The sequence below is a fragment of the Callithrix jacchus genome, chromosome 8, assembly GCF_049354715.1.
Source record: "Callithrix jacchus isolate 240 chromosome 8, calJac240_pri, whole genome shotgun sequence".
Lineage (NCBI taxonomy): Eukaryota > Metazoa > Chordata > Mammalia > Primates > Cebidae > Callithrix > Callithrix jacchus.
In genome coordinates, this window is record NC_133509.1 from 11,002,234 (window position 1) to 11,022,367 (window position 20,134).

General features: G+C 41.2%; 1 protein-coding gene across 20 annotated transcripts in view; it reads right to left on the minus strand.

Annotated features, from left to right (window-relative positions):
* CSNK1G1 (casein kinase 1 gamma 1) overlaps window positions 1-20,134 on the minus strand; it is a 174,137-nt gene that overhangs the window by 30,372 nt on the left and 123,631 nt on the right. For all 20 annotated transcript variants that reach the window (XR_008474662.2, XM_009005052.5, XM_054240455.2 and 17 more), the window contains 4 exons: window positions 13,487-13,572; window positions 10,911-10,995; window positions 10,486-10,634; window positions 9,464-9,571 (listed from right to left, as the gene is read on the minus strand). Coding sequence is in view for 19 of the 20 variants with exons in the window: in XM_009005052.5 (XP_009003300.1) it covers window positions 9,464-9,571; window positions 10,486-10,634; window positions 10,911-10,995; window positions 13,487-13,572 (428 nt within the window). In the remaining variant the exon portion in view is untranslated. The remainder of the gene's footprint in view (window positions 1-9,463; window positions 9,572-10,485; window positions 10,635-10,910; window positions 10,996-13,486; window positions 13,573-20,134) is intronic.

A 20,134-nucleotide genomic window follows, 5' to 3' on the forward strand; every position in this document is an offset into this window, starting at 1 on the left:
AAATGTTGTTTATCTAGGTAGGGTTACTTTGGAATCACCAAGTTTCCTCCTACAAGGAGCTGGGTTAGAATATCAGGTGTCTGCTGAAATACAAAATACTTAAGAATGCACACAGAAAGAAAAAAAAACTTTCACTATGGAATAGAGAATTAAGAGAAGAGGTGAACAGCAGTGACGAGGTGACAGAACAGAAGACGCTAAGGAACCAGTTTTCAGTTTTGCACTTGTTAGGTGATAGAACAGAAGATGCCAAGGAACCAATTTTCAGTTTTGCACTTGCTTGTTTCAAAGTTCCCTTCGGAGTAAAGGTCCCAGAAATGAGGAGGGGCAGCCCTATCCTACACTGAGCTCTATGTGGAGCTGTGGCCATCCTGTGGCCAGGATGAGTGTGCAATCTCTGTGACTGTGCTCCTACGAGATGGCAGGCAACATGTTAGGAAACTGCACACAGGTCAGAAGGAGGAAGATTATCTTTGGGCAAACTCATCTGCCCCTTCAACTAGCAAACCCTGAGCCCCGGCCAGAACTAAACAGTACTCTGGCTGGGCGTGGCGGCTGATACCATAATCCCAGCACTTTGGGAGGCCGAGGCAGGTGGATCACAACGTCAGGAGTGCAAGACCAAGCCTGGTCAACATGGTGAAACCCTGTGTCTACTAAAAATACAATAATCCCAGCTACTCGGGAGACTGAGGGAGAGAACTGTTTGAACACAGGAGGCTGCAGTGAGCCGAGATTGTGCCACTGAACTCCAGCCTGGGCAACAAAGTTAGACTCCATCTAAAAAAAAACAAAAAACAAAAAACTAAACAGTACTCTGCAAAAAGACAGAAACGGATAACTAATCAGCCTTTTTTTTTTTTTTTTTTTTTTTTTGAGAAGGAGTGTCGCTCTTGTTATCCAGGCTGGAGTGCAATTGTGCGATCTCGGCTCACCGCAACCTCCGCCTCCTGGGTTCAGGCAATTCTCCTGCCTCAGCCTCCTGAGTAGCTGGGATTACAAGCACGCGCCACCGTGCCCAGCTAATTTTTTGTATTTTTAGTAGAGACAGGGTTTCACCTTGTTGACCAGGATGGTCTCGATCTCTTGACCTCGTGATCCACCTGCCTCAGCCTCCCAAAGTAGTAGGATTACAGGCTTGAGCCACTGCGCCCAGCTTTTTTTTTTTTTTTTTTTCCTTAAAGGTATTCACTTTATGAAGATCTTTGACTACCTTGGCTATTTAGCAATCTGGCCTAAACTCTCCTTTAGAAAAATTATGTTCATAAAAAGCTTTATTCATTAAGCATGATAGCACTAAGCCATGATACATTTTTCTTTTTCTTTTCTTTCTTTTCCTTTTTTGAGATGGAGTTTTACTCTGTTGCCCAGGCTGGAGTAGAGTGGCACAATCTCAGTTCACTGAAACCTCTGCCTCTCGAGTTCAAGCAAGTCTCCCATCTCAGCCTCCTGAGTAGCTGCGAGTACAGGCACCTGCCATGATGCTCGGCTAATTTTTGTATTTTTATAGAGATGGGGTTTCACCATGTTGCCCAGGCTGGTCTTGAACTCCTCAACTCAGGTGACCCGCCCACCTCGGCCTCCCAAAGTGTTGATATTACAGGTGTGAGACATCATGCCAGGCCCACAATATAGTTTTCTAAGGCTATACGTCCTTTACATACATTCTCTTACAGTCTAGATACAAACAAATCCAAACCACTCTTTTACTGGAGGCATATCTTCTTTAGACCTGATACGATTTGACTCTTTTAAATTCTGTGTTTATTTTTCTGTGTATTATAAGGTATTGAGTGAAAGATGGTTTTTTGGAAGAATGAGCGATTACCTTTACTGATCCTTGATTCATATTTTCCTGTCAAATAGGAGAATTAGCAAGGGAAGAGTCTACCTAATACAACATTACAAACAATAAATTCTTTCCCTTAAACATATGCTACACATCTCTTTTCACATGGTGAATGAAAGAAAAAAACTAGACACCTATGCTCTACATACAAAAACACAAGAAAGAGTAAGTGGCATTTTGGGATTCAATATCAGGGGTAGGACACCACATCTGTTACAGTTTAACAGCTTTTAATAGTCAATATGACTCCAATGTCAAAATGGGACCTGTTCTCTCTAACCTGCTAGGCTAAGTAGCCCTTGTTTTTCACATGCCCACATACAAAAGAAGCCCACTGTAATAACAGAGGTCAGCCAGAGAAGCTTCTCACAAGCTTGGATTTAACGTACTGAAAGGGCAGGAAGAATGCTGCTGCGTGCACATAGTAGTCAGTTCAACAGTCTACATTTAGTGTGTTGAACAAGAATACTGAATAAAACCTATGACACTACAGTATGTTGTACTCTAGTATCAGATCTGCGAATACCGGCGGAACTTACTTCCTGATTAAATTTGGTCAGATAATGCAAAGAAAGTTTTGCCAGGTAGAAGCAGACAGATCTATTAAAGTTTTCATCCCCTTTCTGCTGGATGGTAATGCAGAGTTCTTTAGAGAGGAATCAGAAGTTGGCAAGTTCAAAAGTCGGCAAGATTTACAACTTTTAGAACTGGGAAAGAACAAATAGGAAGTACAAAATGATGAAAAGACTAATCCAACTGGGATCCTTCTGAATGGATCTAGCTTTTAGGAATATTTATTCTATCCAAATTCATAGTTTAATAATAGTTATCTAGTTAGGTAAAACTGTTTTCAAAAGAATTGTGCTTGGCCAGGCATGGTAGCTCACACTTGTAATCCCAGTTACTTGGGGTGCTGAGGCAGAAGGATCACTTGACCCCAGGAGTTTGAGGCAGTGAGGCCCTGTCTCTACAAAAAATAAACATTAGCCAGGCGTGGTGGATCATACCTGTAGTCACAGCTATTTGGGAGGCTGAGGTAGGAGAACTGCTTTAGCCCAGGTCAAGGTTGCTGTGAGCTATGATCATGCCACTGCACTCTATCCTGAGTGATGGAGTGGGATACCATCTCTATTAAAAAAAAAAAGTGCTTAAGTATCTGGTATTAAAATAGTTTTAAAAGGTAGATCCAATATAGGTAAGTTTAAATGTAGTCTTTTAGGAACCATATTTGGGATCTGTTATTCTATATAGATAAACCAAACAGTACTCAATCCAATATACCTAAAATCTAAATGAGCAAAGTACAATTTTCCAGAATACAGGAAAATAGGATTCTTGTAGTGAAGGAAAAAGAACTTACATGATCACCTGAACGTTCTTTTTTTTTTTTTTTTTTTGAGATGGAGTTTCGCTCTTGTTGCCCAGGCTGGAGTGCAATGGCACAATCTCGGCTCACCACAACCTCTGCCTCCCAGGTTCAAGCAATTCTCCCGCCTCAGCCTCCTGACTAGCTGGGATTACAGGCATGCACCACCCCACCCAGCTAATTTTACATTTTGCAGTAGAGATGAGGTTTTTCCATGTTGGTCAGGCTGGTCCAGCTCTGCCTCCCAAAGTGCTGGGATTACAGACGGGAGGCACCGCACCTGATGATTGCCTGAACTTTCTTTACATTGAAAGGCTGCTGTGTGGTTTTTTTTTTAAACACCCCTCCCTGTGAGCAGACAATCCAGCTCTACTCTAGCTGCCAAACAGAGGCAAAATGGCTCTTTGTGGAAACAGAAAACAATCAGGAAGAAAAGCTTAAAATTTATTTTTCAATAAAGGTTAAATAAAAATCTATGCTATAAACAAGTATCTTTTTACATATGCACCCTTCATTTGGCAGATTCATTCATTCAAACAAGTATATATCAAGTGCCCACTATTCTAAACATTGGTTTGGGTGTTAGGGTTAAAGCAGTGAACAAAACAATAAACACCTCTGCTTTTACAAGGCTTCAATTTGAGAATGCTGACGCCCTAAATAGGTTAAATGTCCTATGGCCAAAGTCTTGGGATAAGATAAAACCAAGGTCTGAGCTCTTCTTTCTCCTTCTACTGTAAGCACGGGACTAGAGTTTGTTGAACCCTAGGCTCACTAGCAAATGGGCAGATTTCCCAGAATAAGGAGACTCTTTCAGCATCATCATTAGTGTCATCTCCAGCCCCTGACTCCCAAATATCTCTCTAGTTGTCTCTGGAGAACCATCCTCTGCCTGTTAGACCTCTCTGGGTGGAATACATTGCTAGTATTTCGAACTCACAATGCCTAAATTCAAATTCCAAACAAGTTTCTCTCCCAACTTTCCCATCTCTAGTAACAGTATCACATGCCTCCTAATTATCCAGGCTCAAGATCTCTGCAAGGGCTTTCATAATTCCTTCTCTCTCAATCCTAACATCCATGTGGGCTGCCAATTCTGGTAGATTATATCACTGTAGAAGTATTTAATTCTCGGCCGGGTGCAGTGGCTCATGCCTGTAATCCCAGCACTTTGGGAGGCCGAGACGGGTGGATCACAAGGTCAAGAGATCGAGATCATCCTGGCCAACAAGGTGAAACCCCATCTCTACTAAAAATACAAAAATTAGCTGGGCATGCTGGTGCACACCTGTAGTCCCAGCTACTCGGGAAGCTGAGGCAGGAGAACTGCTTGAACCCAGGAGGTGGAGGTTGCAGTAAGCCGAGATTGTGCCATTGCACTCCAGTCTGGGTTACAACAGTGAAACTCCATCTCAAAAAAAAAGAAGTGTTTAATTCTCTTTCATTTTCCCTATTACTACCCACCTAGGCTGCCTTTACCTCTTAAGGGAATTCACTGCCTGCTTATTGTTTTCCGTGTTTGCTGTCAGGCTAGTACCACATTATGTGCCGAAAGATTTCAAAAGCAGAGTTTTAATCATATCACTCCTTTGTTTAAAAACCTTTAGTCCCTATTCCTACTTAAAATAAGCACCAATTCTTCAGCCCAGCATTCCAGGAGCTTCACCAAATGGTTTCAACCTACTTTCCTAGTCTTGTCTCCTGTGATTTCTTTATTCACATCATATATTTTAGAAAACTGAACTAGATACAACATTTGTTGCTGATCATACATTCTTTCTGCTTGGACTGCTTCTTCCATCTCATTTAATTTCGCTAAGAGCATGTCAAATGCAGCTTCTCTCATCAAATTATTTGTTCTGCTCAGACTAGATGAAATACCTCCTTCCAAACCCAGATGACAATAATTTGCAACTTGGGATGCTGATGTGTTCTGGCTTGTGTTACAGTTATCTGGCCATTTGACTTACCTACTTGTCAACTCTTTGAGGACAAGGACTCCCTACTTACCTTGGTATCCATAAGATGTACTTTTTTTTTTTGAGACAAAGTCTCTGTCACCCAGGCTGGAGTGCAGATGCACAGTCTTGGCTCACTGCAACCCCTGCCTCCTGGGTTCAAGTGATTCTCCTGCCTCAGCCTCCCAAGCAGTTGGGATTACAGGCATGTGCCACCACACTCAGCTAATTTTTGTATTTTTAGTAGAGACAGGGTTTCACCATGTTGGCCAGGCTGGTCTTGAACTCCTGATCTCAAGTTATCTGCCCATATCAGCCTTCCAAAGTGCTGACTTTATAGGCATGAGCCACCACACTGGGTCCACAGGGTATACTTTCATGTTGCAGGGCCTCAGCTCAGATTTACTGAGTCAAAGTTGCTGATAAAAGGTTAGCTGTTGCAAGGCTGGGTGCAGTGGCTCAAGCCTGTAATCCTAGCACTTTGGGAGCTGAGGCAGACAGATCGCCTGAGGTCGGGAGTTCAAGACCAACGAGGTTGGTCTGACCAACAAGGAGAAACCCTGTCTCCACTAAAAACACAATATTGCCCGGGCATGGTGGTGCATGCCTATAATCCCACTTGCGAGGCTAAGGCAGGAGAATTGCTTGAATCTGGGAGGTGAAGGTTGCAGTGAGCTGAGATCATGCCATTGCACTCCAGCCTGGGCAATAAGAGCACAGCTCTAAAACTCTGTCTCAAAAAAAAAAAAGTTAGCTGTTCCTAAAGTCAGTATCTGTCAATCTTGCTCAGGGAGAAACTGTATTTTTTTCTTTTGCTATTTTCAAAACTTGAAAGGAATTAGTCTAGAAAATCATCCTGTTTTCAATTCTTAGAGTAATAAAAGAGACATATTTGGCTGTAAATTTCTTAAAAAAAAAAAAAAAAAAGAACATAAGGAAACAACCCTAAAGATGGAACAAATGTAAAATGTAACACAGACAAAGATGGTGTAAAGGTTGAACCGACACTAGAAATCCAAAACCACAGTGCATAGTGCAGAAAGAATTTCACCCAGCAAGGATTTGGAATCCTGCTAAAAAGGAGGTATGAAATTTACATGAACATGGAGGAACTCTGATCTCTTAGACGCCACAGGATACTAAAATCTCTAAGATTTAAACAAAGCAGGGTCAGGCGTAGTGGCTCACACCCGTAATCCCAGTATTTTTGGGGGGTGAGGTGGGCAGATTGCTTGAGCCCAGGAATCTGAGAACAGCCTGGGCAACACAGTGAAACTGTCTGTACAGAAAATACAAAAAAAAAATAAATTAGTTGGGCATGGTGGCATGAGCCTGTAGTCCCAACTACTCAGTAGGCTAAGGTGGAAGGATCACTTCAGCCCAGGAATTTGAGGCTGCAGTGACCTGTGATTGCACCACTGTACTCTAGCCTGGGCAACAGAGTGAAATCTGTTCTCAAAAAAAAAAAAAAAAAAAGAAAGATAAGAAAAAATATATATGTATCAAAGAGAGATATTCAAGATTCAACTTTTCAAAAATAAGCATATTAGTTAAATACAGATGAGATTTTCCTCAAATAACTATATACCATGGTCAGATAATTTTCATTGGAAAGTACACTGAAATTCACTGCAATCTCTCCCTCCCCAGCTCAGCCATTCTCCTGCCTCAGTCTCCCAAGTACCTGGAATTACAGGCATGTGGCACCACAACTGGCTAATTTTTGCATTTTTAGTAGGGATGGGGTTTCACCATGTTGGTCAGGCTGGTCTTGAACTCCTGACCTCAGGTGATCCACCCGCCTTGGCCTCTGAAGTGTTGGGATTACAGGTGTGAGACATGGCACTGGGCCTCATTTTTCATTATAGAGTAATAAAATTTCATTTAGAATATTTTAGAATATATTACTACACTTCCAACACTATTTCTGTTAATATTTTCATCTCCTCCAATTGATTCTGCTTATTTCCCCATCCCCTCCAATTCGGTTGACTATAATCCAGTTTATTCAATAAAGGATGTGGAGTAGATCTATAATCATGCGTTTATAGGTAGATAGGTAGATCATTTCTATATCTTTGCTATCAATGAAAATGCAACAGTTTTATGCACATAACCTATACTTTGGGTTGTTTTATTGACTGATTTCAGGAAATAAGGTATTTTATCAGAGAGGAAAATAACGTCAACAAATTGTTTTCTAGCCAGGCATAATGGCTAATGCCTATAATCCCAGCACTTTGGGAGGCTGAGGCAGGTGATCACCTGAGGTCAGGAGTTCAAAACCAGCCTGGCCAATGTGGCAAAACCCCATCTCCACTAAAAATACGACAATTAGCCAGGGATAGTGGTGCATGCCTATAATCCCAGCTACTCGGGAGGCTGAGGCAGGAGAATCACTTGAATCTGGGAGGCAGAGGTTGCAGTGAGCCAAGATGGTGCCATTGCACTCCAGCCTGGGTGAAAGAGTGAGACACTATCTCCAAAACAAAATAAAATTACTTTCTAGGGAATTTGTATAGTTTGCAAAATCAACAGCAGTATGTCAGTTTAACTGTGCTCTCACCTTCACTAGCTATTAGCTTTTAAAAACGGAGGAGTGGGAGAGAACTGCAGAAGTCAACAGTCTTTGGCTGTCAAACTAGAAGTCAGTCAAATTATAAGTCTTAGACAACTACTTTAATTAAAGGATGTGACTGTGGACTCAATTAGTGCCCATAGTTTGCTAAACCCTTTCTTTTTTGCCCACCTATTGTCTCCTTTATATTTACTCTCTAGTACATGGCTTTCCTTCCTTTATATACTTTTTTCTTACCCACCAAGCCACAGTTTGCCCAAAGCATATACTTAATGGTGAGAAACGTATTTATGGGTGTACTCCATTGTACATATGTGTGTGTTTGTACATACTATTCTTAACCTATATACTTGCACATGTGCATCTATGAAATAAATGTTTTTGTATTTTCTTGCAAAAATGTTAATACAAAAAAGTGAGGTCAGAAGGAAAGGAAATAAACTAATTTGCTGTGTGATAATTATTTTTAAAATACATAATCTGTTTATTATGTATTACCTGCTGTGGCTTTCTTATTTACCTGCTTATTTTCCTTTTTTGAGACAGGGTCTCACTCTGTTTTTCTCTTGGCAACATATTTAATATAAAGATAAAAATCCTATGTCATATTTACTTCCCAAATATATAAGCCCTTTTTAAAAATAGCAAATTTGTTGATTTTTATTTTTTTTTGGTGTGTGTTTGCCTCATCTGTCTTTGAGCTGAGAGATGTCCCCCATTTAGACCACTAGTCTTCCAAACAATGAACACTGCAGGACAGACGATGTGACCTTCTCTAGAGTGTCCTAAAGCAAAGCTGAGTCTTCACTGCAGGGCCATCTCAAATCTTGACCAGCTTTATCATTTGCCCAGGCAGAGGAACAAGGGGTGGTGTGAAAGTTCCATGTCATGCCCAAGTCAGCTAGAAGTTCAAATTACCTACCCTTCATAACCAGCAAAGAACAACCAGACCTGGCAAGAGCTTCAGACTACAGATGAGACCCAAAGTGGGCTACCTAATACATCCTGTATATCTAACAGGTCTTTTTTTTTTTTTAACTGCTCCTTACCAAGCAGGGCTACTCCATAGGCACTGTGCCCAGGGTAGCCTCCAACAGGTCTTTTGGTCCTATGGTAGATGCCTCAGATCCTAACTTACAGCTAGGTTCCCCTTCAGCCAACAGACTCTGACAGGCCCACACTCGCTTTTTTTTTTCCTTTTTTGAGACAGGGTCTCACTCTGTCACCCAGGCTGGAGTGCAAAGGTGCAAGCAATCTCAGCTCACTGCAGCCTTGACTTCCTGGGCTCAGGTGAGTCTCCCACCTCAGCCTCCAAAGTAGCTGGGACTATCAGCACATGCCACCATGCCCAACTAACTTTCTGTATTTTATGTAGAGACAGGGTTTCACCATGTTGCCCAGGTTGGTCTTGAACTACTGGCTCAAGTGATCTAACTGCCTTGGCCTCCCAAAGTGCTGGGATTCCAGGCATGAGTCCCCACAATTGGCCAGACTCTTTAGAGTGGATGCTTCATATAAGGCACCTGACCACATCTCAGTGCAACTAACTATACATGCCCTGAGGGTTGCTTGAAAGTCATACCACACCTGTAAGAAATGGGAAGCATTTGATCTTTATTTTCAGTATTAAAGCAGAGAAGTTGAAGAATTTGGGTTTTAATATTAGCCATGAAGAAGGGGAGTGTCTGAAAGAATGAAGGATCAACACATACCTGATTTCGAAGAGGCTGCTGTTGTGATGGCCGATCCCGGTGTGTGTGGCTTTCTCGAGTTATTGCAGATGCACCAGAATCTACATGAACTGACCCTACTGGAGTAGGCTGGAAAAATGAAACAAAAAGTCAAATGGGGGAAACAGGTCCACCCTGATGCATATGCAAAGGACAGAATCATTATAATTCTAATAGAGTAGTAATTATTTTCAGCTACCAAGAGCACTTTCAAGTTGTCTTGTCTTCTCAGCTTGCTCATCTGCAAAAGGGAGGAAGCCTGGTCCTCCCTTTATATTAAATAGTTTGTTGGAGAGTAGCTTACCTTCAAAAATAAAGAACTATCCTCCAGTGATATCTGTATGGCCCTGTGAACCTCTGACCAGAATAACAAGTCCAAAAGCTTCCTGTGATGCTGGGCTCCATTCCTACAGAGGCCAAGTACAATCATGGGGCCGGGTGTGGTGGCTTACACCTGGGAGGCCAAGGCAGGCGGGTCAGGAGTTCAAGATCAGCCTGGCCAACATGGTGAAACCCCATCTGTACTAAAAATGCAAAACTTAGATGGGCATAGTGGTGCATGCCTGTAATCCCAGCTACTTGGGAGGCTGAGGCAGAAGAATCACTTGAACCTGGGAGGTGGAGGTTGCAGTGAATCAAGACTGGCATCACTGCACTCCAGCCTGGGCAATAGAGTGAGACTCTGTCTCAAAATAAAAAATAAAAAAACAAACAAAAAACACTTCCGAATCATTCAAATGAAACTTCTCCTAACCTGGCTCAAATTCTGTTATCACAGGGCATACAAGTTATTATCTTCCTATATGACTAGGAAAAATACGTAACTCCTTTCTACTTCTGAACTAGTAAGAACAACCTATGGCAACACCCTGAAAATGCTGGTAAATACACAGTCTACAATCAAAGGAAGACTTTTACCAAAGATTAAAGCAGAAAGACCGACAAAGGTGTGAGGCAGGGCTGGTTGGAGAAAGGAGGCAATGAGGTAAAAACAAGATACTTACAATAGGTCTCCCAACCCAATCATAGGCGTGGTCAAAGGTGTAGCCTTTCCTTTCAAAGAGGTCTGTGAAGAGGGTCCGTAAATACTCATAATCAGGTTTTTCAAAGAAGTCTAATCGCCTGACATATCGAAGGTAGGTTGCCATCTCCTCTGTTCGAAAACAGATCAAAGGCCATGCTCATTAGCTGCATGCTTTCCATAGCAATTGTGGGGAGGCACTAGGCCACAAAAGGGTTATTTATACAGATGACCTGACACTGTTTTTTTTATGGAGCAAATAAAAGTGATAAAGTCTACTTTGGTCTGTATCACGAAAGGAAATGTTTACTAGCTAAACAGCACCCTTATTTCAAGATACCCAGCCATGGACTCTACTTGCTTTCAAAGCTCAATCACACTGACTGGAATGTCTTTTTAGTATCCCACCTGGAAAGTTCTCACAGAGAGCTTCAATGGGAGTATTCCTTTTGGTGTCACCAATTTTTTGATATCTCTCTTTTAATGTTTCAGCCTGTAGAGAGTAAAGAGAGAAAGTTACTTGAAAAGAGGTCCTAAGCATTGGAGATTCAGTATGGTTTTAGAGACAATGGTTGTTGCACTCAAATTTGCAGTATTTGTTGGTCTTGATTTTTTTTCTAATACTAACAAATAAGAAATATAGTAGAAATTATATATTTAGATATATACAAACATCTGCTGTGTTCTGGAAAATTTTACTTGTGAAACTATTTAGTAGTCTCAGATAAACACCATCAAATATAATGGTTGAGTGGCTAGGATAAAAAAATAATATTATGTGGCGATATTTTCAAAATTCAATAATCTCCCATGGTCACCATAATTCAATGTGATTGAGCATTCTCTCTAAGATCAGCTCTCAAAGTATTGCTAATCCAGGTTGGGGAAATTCTACTACATATATATTGAAGACTTCAAACAGAAAAAAAACAGTAACTGAAAAAAATGTCCCTTGACAACGTGCTTCCAGAGGGAAAAAAGGTATCTATGGTACAGACAGCCATGACTGTTTGGTGTATGTCAGTTAAAAGAAGCCCAAGTCTGGTATGCTCAGAGTGATAGCCAGAGGACTTCTGAACCCTAGACCAATGATGGGCTCCTAAGGAATTCTTGTCAGGCTTTACCTAGCTTGCTGCACTCAGACTTAGGCAATAGTGTTCTGAAGTAATTAGGGGAAATTTTACAGCTACAACGACCACAAAAATGATTTATGGACAATGAGAGAGTTTCAAGCAATTAATAATACACTAAAGCATTGTTTGGCTGTATGATGACCAAGTTTGATGTGAAATTCTATGTGAAAGCTATAAATATCAATGAGAGGCCCGGGCACGGTGGCTCACGCCTGTAATCCCAGCACTTTGGGAGGCTGAGGCGGGTGGATCACGAAGTCAAGAGATAGAGACCATCCTGGTCAACATGGTGAAACCCCGTCTCTACTAAAAATACAAAAAATTAGCTGGGCATGGTGGCGCGTGCCTGTAATCCCAGCTACTCAGGAGGCTGAGGCAGGAGAATTGCCTGAACCCAGGAGGCGGAGGTTGCGGTGAGCAGAGATCGTGCCATCGCACTCCAGCCTGGGTAACAAGAGCGAAACTCCGTCTCAAAAAAACAAAAAAAAACAAACTATCAATGAGAAGATGTATATGATGTGGAGATGACAGGAGAGGAATTTAAGAGTGAAGAAATAAAATCTAAAAGGGAATGGGTAAAGTCTTACTTTTTAGGACAGTCTTCTAAAAGCCCAGCAAAACGAACCATGCTGCCTTTCTGGAAGAGAGGGTATAGGAGTACCCCAAACTACTAAGTTTCTTTCCATATTAACATGTCGAAATAAATTACAACCAAAAAATATGTCTTGGGCCAGGCATGAGGGTTCACACCAGTAATCCCAGCACTTTGGGAGGCCGAGATGGATGGATCACTTGAGGTCAGGAGTTTGAGACCAGTCTGACCAACACAGTGAAACCTGTCTCTACTAAAAATACAAAAAATTAGCTGGGCTTGGTGGCATGCACCTGTAATCCCAGCTATTAGGTGAGCCAAGGTCGCGCCATTGCACTCCAGTCTGGGAGACAGAGCAAAACCCTGTCTCAAAAAAAAAAAAAAAAAAAAAAAGTCTCATAAGACAGTAATGGGACTTACAATGGGTTTGAAACTCACCGTTTCCTGGACAAATAGCCAAAGGCACAGAGTGATGATAATGCTCATAATGATAATAGGAAACTGATATGTAGCCACTGTACTGACACCTACCTATGGAAGGCTATTTAAACTCTACACATTTTGCAATGAATAGCTACTGTCTGAATAGGCATTTATTCAATATACTTGAACAGCAATGTTAATCCTGGATTTTCATTTTAGTTCAGGTGGGTCCTCAGCCCACATAAGATAAACAAATACTTTCTAAGTTCTCCTAAGGAGCACACCCTGCTGGCCTTTCTGGTAAAATGTGTAGCAGCTGTTGTCATCAATTTGTTCCAGAAATTCCCTGACATACTGGGAACACTCCTCGTGCTACATAATGGTAGTGGAGGAGGAATACCAACACAGAGAGAAAAGCAGCACTGTCAAGGCTGAGAGGAAATGAGGAAAAAGAACATGGAAAATCCAAAAAAAAAGGAAGGGAAGACAAATGTGCACAAAACAGCTTCCAAAGCCCAGGAGAGCTTTTATAACATAGACTAATGTTAACTAGCCCATTTTCTTTTCTCCATAGTCAATTATCGTGTGTGTGTGTGTGTGTGTGTGTGTAACTGTTTATTTTTAAATAGAGCTGGGGTCTATGTTGCTGATCTCAAACTCCTGGACTCAAGCAATCCTCCCACCTCAGCCTCCCAAATTACTGGGATTACAGGCACGTGCCACCACTGTTGTCTGGCCAGCCTCCTATGCATTTCTTAAAAAGATGAAGCCAGAGGCCCCTTCATTAACAACTGAGCATTGAAACAAAGCCCTCCACTGAATACTTTCAAGGATACCTTGAGTCCTTGCCAAGGGAGGCTGCCTCGAAGGAAATACATGAACATATGGCCTAGGGCTTCCAAATCATCTCTCCGGCTTTGCTCTAAAAGGGAAGACAGATCACACGTTACGTTTGCAGTTATTAAAGCAGAAAGAGGTTCAAAACCAAGTGATCCCTTCAGAAATCCTTCGGCTCTGGAAAGGCTCTGCTTATTAATTATTTGAATATTTAAGCCAAGGATAGTATTTTAGATCAAAACCCAAAACCAGTGTGTACTTCCTTTGTCTAAATCTGTTGATGGTAAGTAAATATCAAGAGAAAAGAGCAAATCCTGAATTACAAACAAGCACAAATCACTAAACAGTGAATAACCACCCCTCACTCAATGCTGTCATTTTCCTGAAAGTGAGAAGATTTTAATGAAATGCTATTTCCAGTATATGGGCTACAATTACCCTTTAGTTACCACCAGGGAGTGAGAAGCAGATTAAGCAACCCAAACTGTTAAAACAGTCCATTCTGGCTAGGCCTGCAGAGAGACAAGCTGCAAAATGGCTAGCATATGTGTCTAATGCTTTTTATTCAACATAAAAATGAACACTTACAAATTCAGTTTCCTGTCAATGAACATTAGTACATAGTCTCTTGGTTTCTATTCAATTTGTACTATATCCCATAACTTCAAGAACATTTTCAAATTTATTACTAGGGTCCCCTCAAAATTAGATCGGTAAAGATGGACACATCTGTAGTCTCAGCTACTTAAGAGGCTGAGGTGAGGCCAAGTGCGGTGGCTCATGCCTGTAATCCCAGACTCTGGGAGGCTGAGGCAGGCGGATCACCTGAGGTCGGGAGTTTGAGACCAGTCTGACCAACATGGAGAAACCCCGTCTGTACTAAAAATACAGAATTAGCTGGGCATGGTGGTGCATGCCTCTAATCCCAGCTACTCAAGAGGCTGAGGCAGGAGAATAGCTTGAACCTGGGAGGCAGAGGTTGGGGTGAGCTAAGATTGTGCCATTGCACTCCAGCCTGGGCAACAAGAGTGAAACTCTGTCTCAAAAAAAAAAAAAAAAATTGAGGTAAGAGGATCACTTCAGCCTAGGAGTTTGAGATGAGTCTGGGCAACATAATGAGACCTCATCTCAAAACAAAATAAAACAAAAAATCAAAGTCCCTGTATTCTGGAAGTATATCTGAAACAAGTTGTTGGGTTTTTCTCCTCTTTTAATTGGGAAGATGAAGATGACGAACTGCAAAATAGTTAATAAAAAACTGCAACTTCATCTCAGCAAACAGCCTACACATTCTTTGATTGTTAGACAGAATCTAAGTAGTACACGCCTTCATTTCTTTCTTTTTTAGAGAGAGTCTTGCTCTATTGCCTCGGCTGCAATGCAGTGGTGGGATCATGACTCACCGCAGTCTCGAATTCCTGAGCCCAAGGGACCCTCTGCCTCAGCTGAGTAGCTAAGAATATAAGTGTATGAAACCAAATCTGGCTAATTTATTTATTTTTATTTTTTGTGAAGATTCAGTCTTGCTATGTAGTTCAGGCTGGTCTCAAACTCCTGGACTCAAGCAATCCTAATGTTTCAGCCTCCCAAACTGTTGGGATTATAAACGTGAGCCACTGCACTGAGCCTATGTATTCATTTTGAATCTGCCAATTATGGTTCATTCTCAGACTTTTTTTTTTGAGACAAGGTCTTGCATCGTTGCCCAGGCTATAGTGCAGTGCATGATCTTGGCCACTGCTGCCTCGCCCTCCTGGGCTCAAGTGATCCTCCCACCTCAGCTTCCTGAGTAGCTGGGACTATAGGCATGCACCACCACACCTGGCTACTTTTTGTATTTTTTACGGAGATGGGATTTTGCCATGTTGCTTAGGTTGGTCTTGAACTCCTGGGCCAATCAACCAGTTTTGGCTTCCCAAAAAGAGCTGGGACTACAGGTATGAGCAACCAAACCTGACCCATACCAGACAGTTTATGTGTTTATTTTTCAGAATCAAATTTAGGGCTTTGTCAGAATAAATTACAGAAGCAAGACTAACAGGCTTCCTTCAACTTGATTGTGCTTTCTTTGTACAGAAAGTAAAACCCAAGAGAGCCAGAGAAAGCTGCTCAGCTAACTCAAAATACAGAAGTGCAACATGTTTAACTCCTGCCTTATAGGGACTCCCGAGTAGCTGGGATTACAGGCACGCGCCACCATGCCCAGCTAATTTTTGTATTTTTAGTAGGGACAGGGTTTCACCTTGTTGACCAGGATGGTCTCGATCTCTTGACCTCATGATCCACCCGCCTCAGCCTTCCAAAGTGCTGAGATTACAGGCATGAGCCACCGTGCCCAGCCAGAAAAGGCAACTTTCTAAATAGTGATTTGAAGGAGTTTTTAAAAAGACGGTCACTAATGGGAGGGAGGGGTACCCTGACAGAGATAAATAACATAACACTAAGTTGGTATACATCAGTGGAAACAATCTCAAAAAGAATGAAATAAAACAGCAAGACCATCAGAATCCTTTGTCTACACCGCTTGTCTGAAATTTGCAATAAAATATACATAATTGAAAACAAAAAAGCAGCTATACAAAAACAGTTTGTTAACAGAACCTAAAGATACACAAATGAAAAAGAGAAAAGAACAACCAGGGAGAGTGGAGGCCTCCCACGGAGCAGGGCAGATAGAGCAATGACTATGCAGTTTCTCATACTGTATCACACCTACTAATTGCCTCTCCATTTGTATATCCACTTCCTGTAACAAGAGGCTCCTTAGTTATTAAGAATTCACTGACAAATGTTTGAATTTTAGACAGTCGAGCACTAGAGGGCGAAACTCTCCACATTTTCAATAATGATCAGGCCTACAGAAAAAAGATTTCTCTTTACAGCAAAATTATAAAATGAGATTTAAAATTTGTTTAAACTCACTGGAATAAGTAATAAAGTAACTTTTCAAATCCTGAGGAAAAAGAACTGTAGAAAAAAAAAAATAGGACAAAAAATTTTTCCAAGACAATAGGAAAAATAAGGGTTCCTAAATCAGGAAGGGTACTTAAATAAGGATACCTAAATAAGGGTACTTAAATCAGCTCAACGATTTAGGTATCTAGATCTTTGTTTATCCTTTCCACTAATTTAATCCAGTGAAACTAAGCATGACCAAGTCATCTCCTTTGGGTCTCAGTTTTCTCATCTGAAAATAAAGTGTCTGATCTGGAGAATATGAAAAGTCATTTTCCAGCTCTAAAATCCTAAAATAATCTGGTAACCTAAGGCTTTAGGGCCTTTCAAGAAAAGAAAAAAAAAGAGTAAAAACCAGAGCATGCTTTATTTTCATATGCCTTTGAATACTCCACACTTGTCCAATTCATTATTTCCACATGCCCTCATTTTTTCATGTTGAATATTTTCATTTTCAAAGAAGAAAGGTTTCTAGCGAGACCAGCAGGACACAAAATTCTTCAATTCTTCTGATTGCGCGAAATGGAAGATGTTTGGGTTATGGGGGTGGATCCCTCATTAACTGATTAATAACCTCCCTTGGGGGTGAGTTCCCAAGAAAGTTGGTTGGTGAGAAGGGCCTAGCACCCCCCTCCCCATGTGATCTGCACACGCTAGCACCCCTTCCCCAGCATGAGGCCCCTGAGGCCCTCACCAGATGCAGATGCCAGTGCCATGCTTCTTATACAGCCTGTAGAACTCTGAGCCAAATAAAGGTCTTTTCTTTGTAAAATCAACCAGTCTCAGGTAATCCAACACAAAATGGACTAAGTGTGGCTACTCTGATGTGGTAACTAATGTAAGGTTTAGGAGGCTTTTTCTCTTGTTCTCCTCCTCCATAAAATTAAGAAGTGATTTTCTTAAAGCCATTTGAGAATACACATCCTAGTCTTTTCTTCTTCATTGCAGCACAAAAAAATACAACACATTTAAAAACCAAAAGAATCAGAGTTCCTATGAAAACCTCTATTGTTTGAGACATGAGAAAGGGTTAAAAAGCAGTGACAACGTCCTGTATGCATTCTCTGTAATGTGGAGAACACAAAATATGATGACGGGTTAGATTTCACTTGAAAAACTCTGGTAGTCAGTAAGCCAAGTCTGGGAGTAAACTCAAAGTTCCGGCAGGAATGGCAGTACACCAAAAGATGAAACAGTCTGATGCACAGTAGATGCTTAAAACGTATTTTGTTGGATAAATAACAATCAGGATAATTACAATACACATTGACCTTACTACTATCAGGCATTACGCTAAACATTTTACATACATTATCTCATAGAACTGCGTATTACAGGGATAATTATCACACCCATTTTTTTTTTTTTTTTTTTTTTTTTTTGAGACGGAGTTTCGCTCTGGTTTACCCAGGCTGGAGTGCAATGGCGCGATCTCAGCTCACCGCAACCTCCGCCTCCTGGGTTCAGGCAATTCTCCTGCCTCAACCTCCTGAGTAGCTGGGATTATAGGTACGCGCCACCATGCCCAGCTAATTTTTTGTATTTTTAGTAGAGACGGGGTTTCACCATGTTAACCAGGATGGTCTCAATCTGTTGACCTCGTGATCCACCGGCCTCAGTCTCCCAAAGCGCTGGGATTACAGGCGTAAGCCACCGCGTCCGGCCCTATCACACCCATTTTATACATGAGGTAACTGAGGCTGAGGGAGGAAGGATACTGGATCAAAATTACATAGCTATTAAGTAAGAGTGCCAGGATTTGCATCCTTTTTCTTAACCACTACTCTGTACCTCATACAAACAGAACACGAATGTCCATCCCTTGTCTGTTCTCAACTTTCCTCTTAAGAATATAATTAAGTACACAAAGGCTGAGCCCAGGAAGCAGGCATCAGAACAACTTCCAGAGTTTGTCAGTTAAACCACACTACCATAATTTTATTATTTAAGATATAGTTTTTGTTTCCTTGTAAAAAGGAAAATTACTTGTCATTATGAAGGAAGAAGGGGATACTGAGCACTATGCAAGAGACCTACGTCAGGCATGGTGCTTTCACCTACATTATCCATTCAACCCTCAAAATATCCTCGTGAAGCATTACTCTCATTTTACAGATGAGTTTCAGTGAGATTAAGTAACGTGTCCAAAGTTATGCTGATAATAAGTACCAGTGGACTTCTAGTCTAATTTTAAAGAATTACATTTATTTAAGTGAGGATTTCCATGTGGTTACTGAAAAATCCTGGTAACATCATAATTTCAAATCAAGTTGTATCACTTTGTAATGTCATTTTTACTCTTCACTATCATTTGAATTCCTCAGGTGAATAACCTATGTAGTTTACTCAGTGAGGCAACTTAGTAGATATTACATTAGTCTTTAAATACTTATTAATGTGCAGGCCAGGCATGGTGGCTCACATCTAAAATCTCAATACGTTGGGAGGCTGAGGCAACAGGATCTCTTGAAACCAGGAGTTTGAGACCCGTCTGGGAAACACAGTGAGACTGTCTCAATAAAAAATTTTTTTAAATTAGCTGGGCATGATGGCATGCCCCTGTAGCCCTATCCACTGAGGAGGATGAGAAAGATTTCTCGAGCTCAGGGGTCTGAGGTTATAGTGAGCTATGATCACACTGCTGCACTCCAGCCTGAGTGAGAGTGAGATCCTGTGTCTGAAAATAAATATGCTGGGCATAGTGCCTCATGCCTATAAGCCCAGTACTTTTGGGAGGCTGAGGACAGCAGATCACTTGAGCCCAGGAGTTCAAGACCAGCCTGGTCAACATGGTAAAACCCCATCTCTAATAAAAATACAAAAATTAGCTGAGCATGGTGGTGCATGTCTGTAGTCCCAGCTACTTGGAGGCTGAGGCAGGAGAATTACTTGAACCCAGGAGGCAGAAGCTGCAGTGAGCTGAAACCACGCCACTGCACTCCAGCCTGGGTGACAGAGCAAGATCTCATCTCAAAAAAATAAATAAAATACATATTAGTGTGCAATAGTTCACTAATATTTAAAAATATTTTATAATTATTTCTGTCTAGGAGTATGGAACCTGATGATTACTCTCTAGAATGTTGATTTTCAAACATGTTTTTTCCAATCATCTAGGAGTCTTTCTGTCAAATAGAATCTTGCATGGAAGCCCAATATACGAAACTTAAAAAAGGGAGGCTTTTTTGAAGAATCAAGGCAAGCCCAGGGCTCTGCCTGCTTGGTCTCCCCACTGTTCCTTAGGCTTCTCGGACAAATACTCTCCCCCTTGGGCTAGTTCCTCACAAGTAAGGTCTTCTGCCTTGATTAGAGCATTTCACAATTATTTGTGCAGGTTGTTTATCCTGAGTAAAATGCAAGACTCATGGTAAAGCCAGTATATTTTCACTGCATAAGACAGAAGCTCTTCCTTGAAGACTTCTGTGCAGAACTACATCCAGTGAACAGAAGTCTACTCCATTTTTAGTGAGGCATTCTTCCCTACTGCAGACATCAGCCTGATATCCTTTTCAGGGCTGCCATATATGGGGTCATACCTAAGCAAATACCAAATTCATTACTAAACTCACTAAAATGCTATCCTCTTTTTACAATAATTCAAGTACTACACTGCTGAGAAACTAAACATTTGAAAACATAGTACAAAGGATTAAGAACCTATGTATAGTCTATAGGATTCTTTGAAAAGTCAT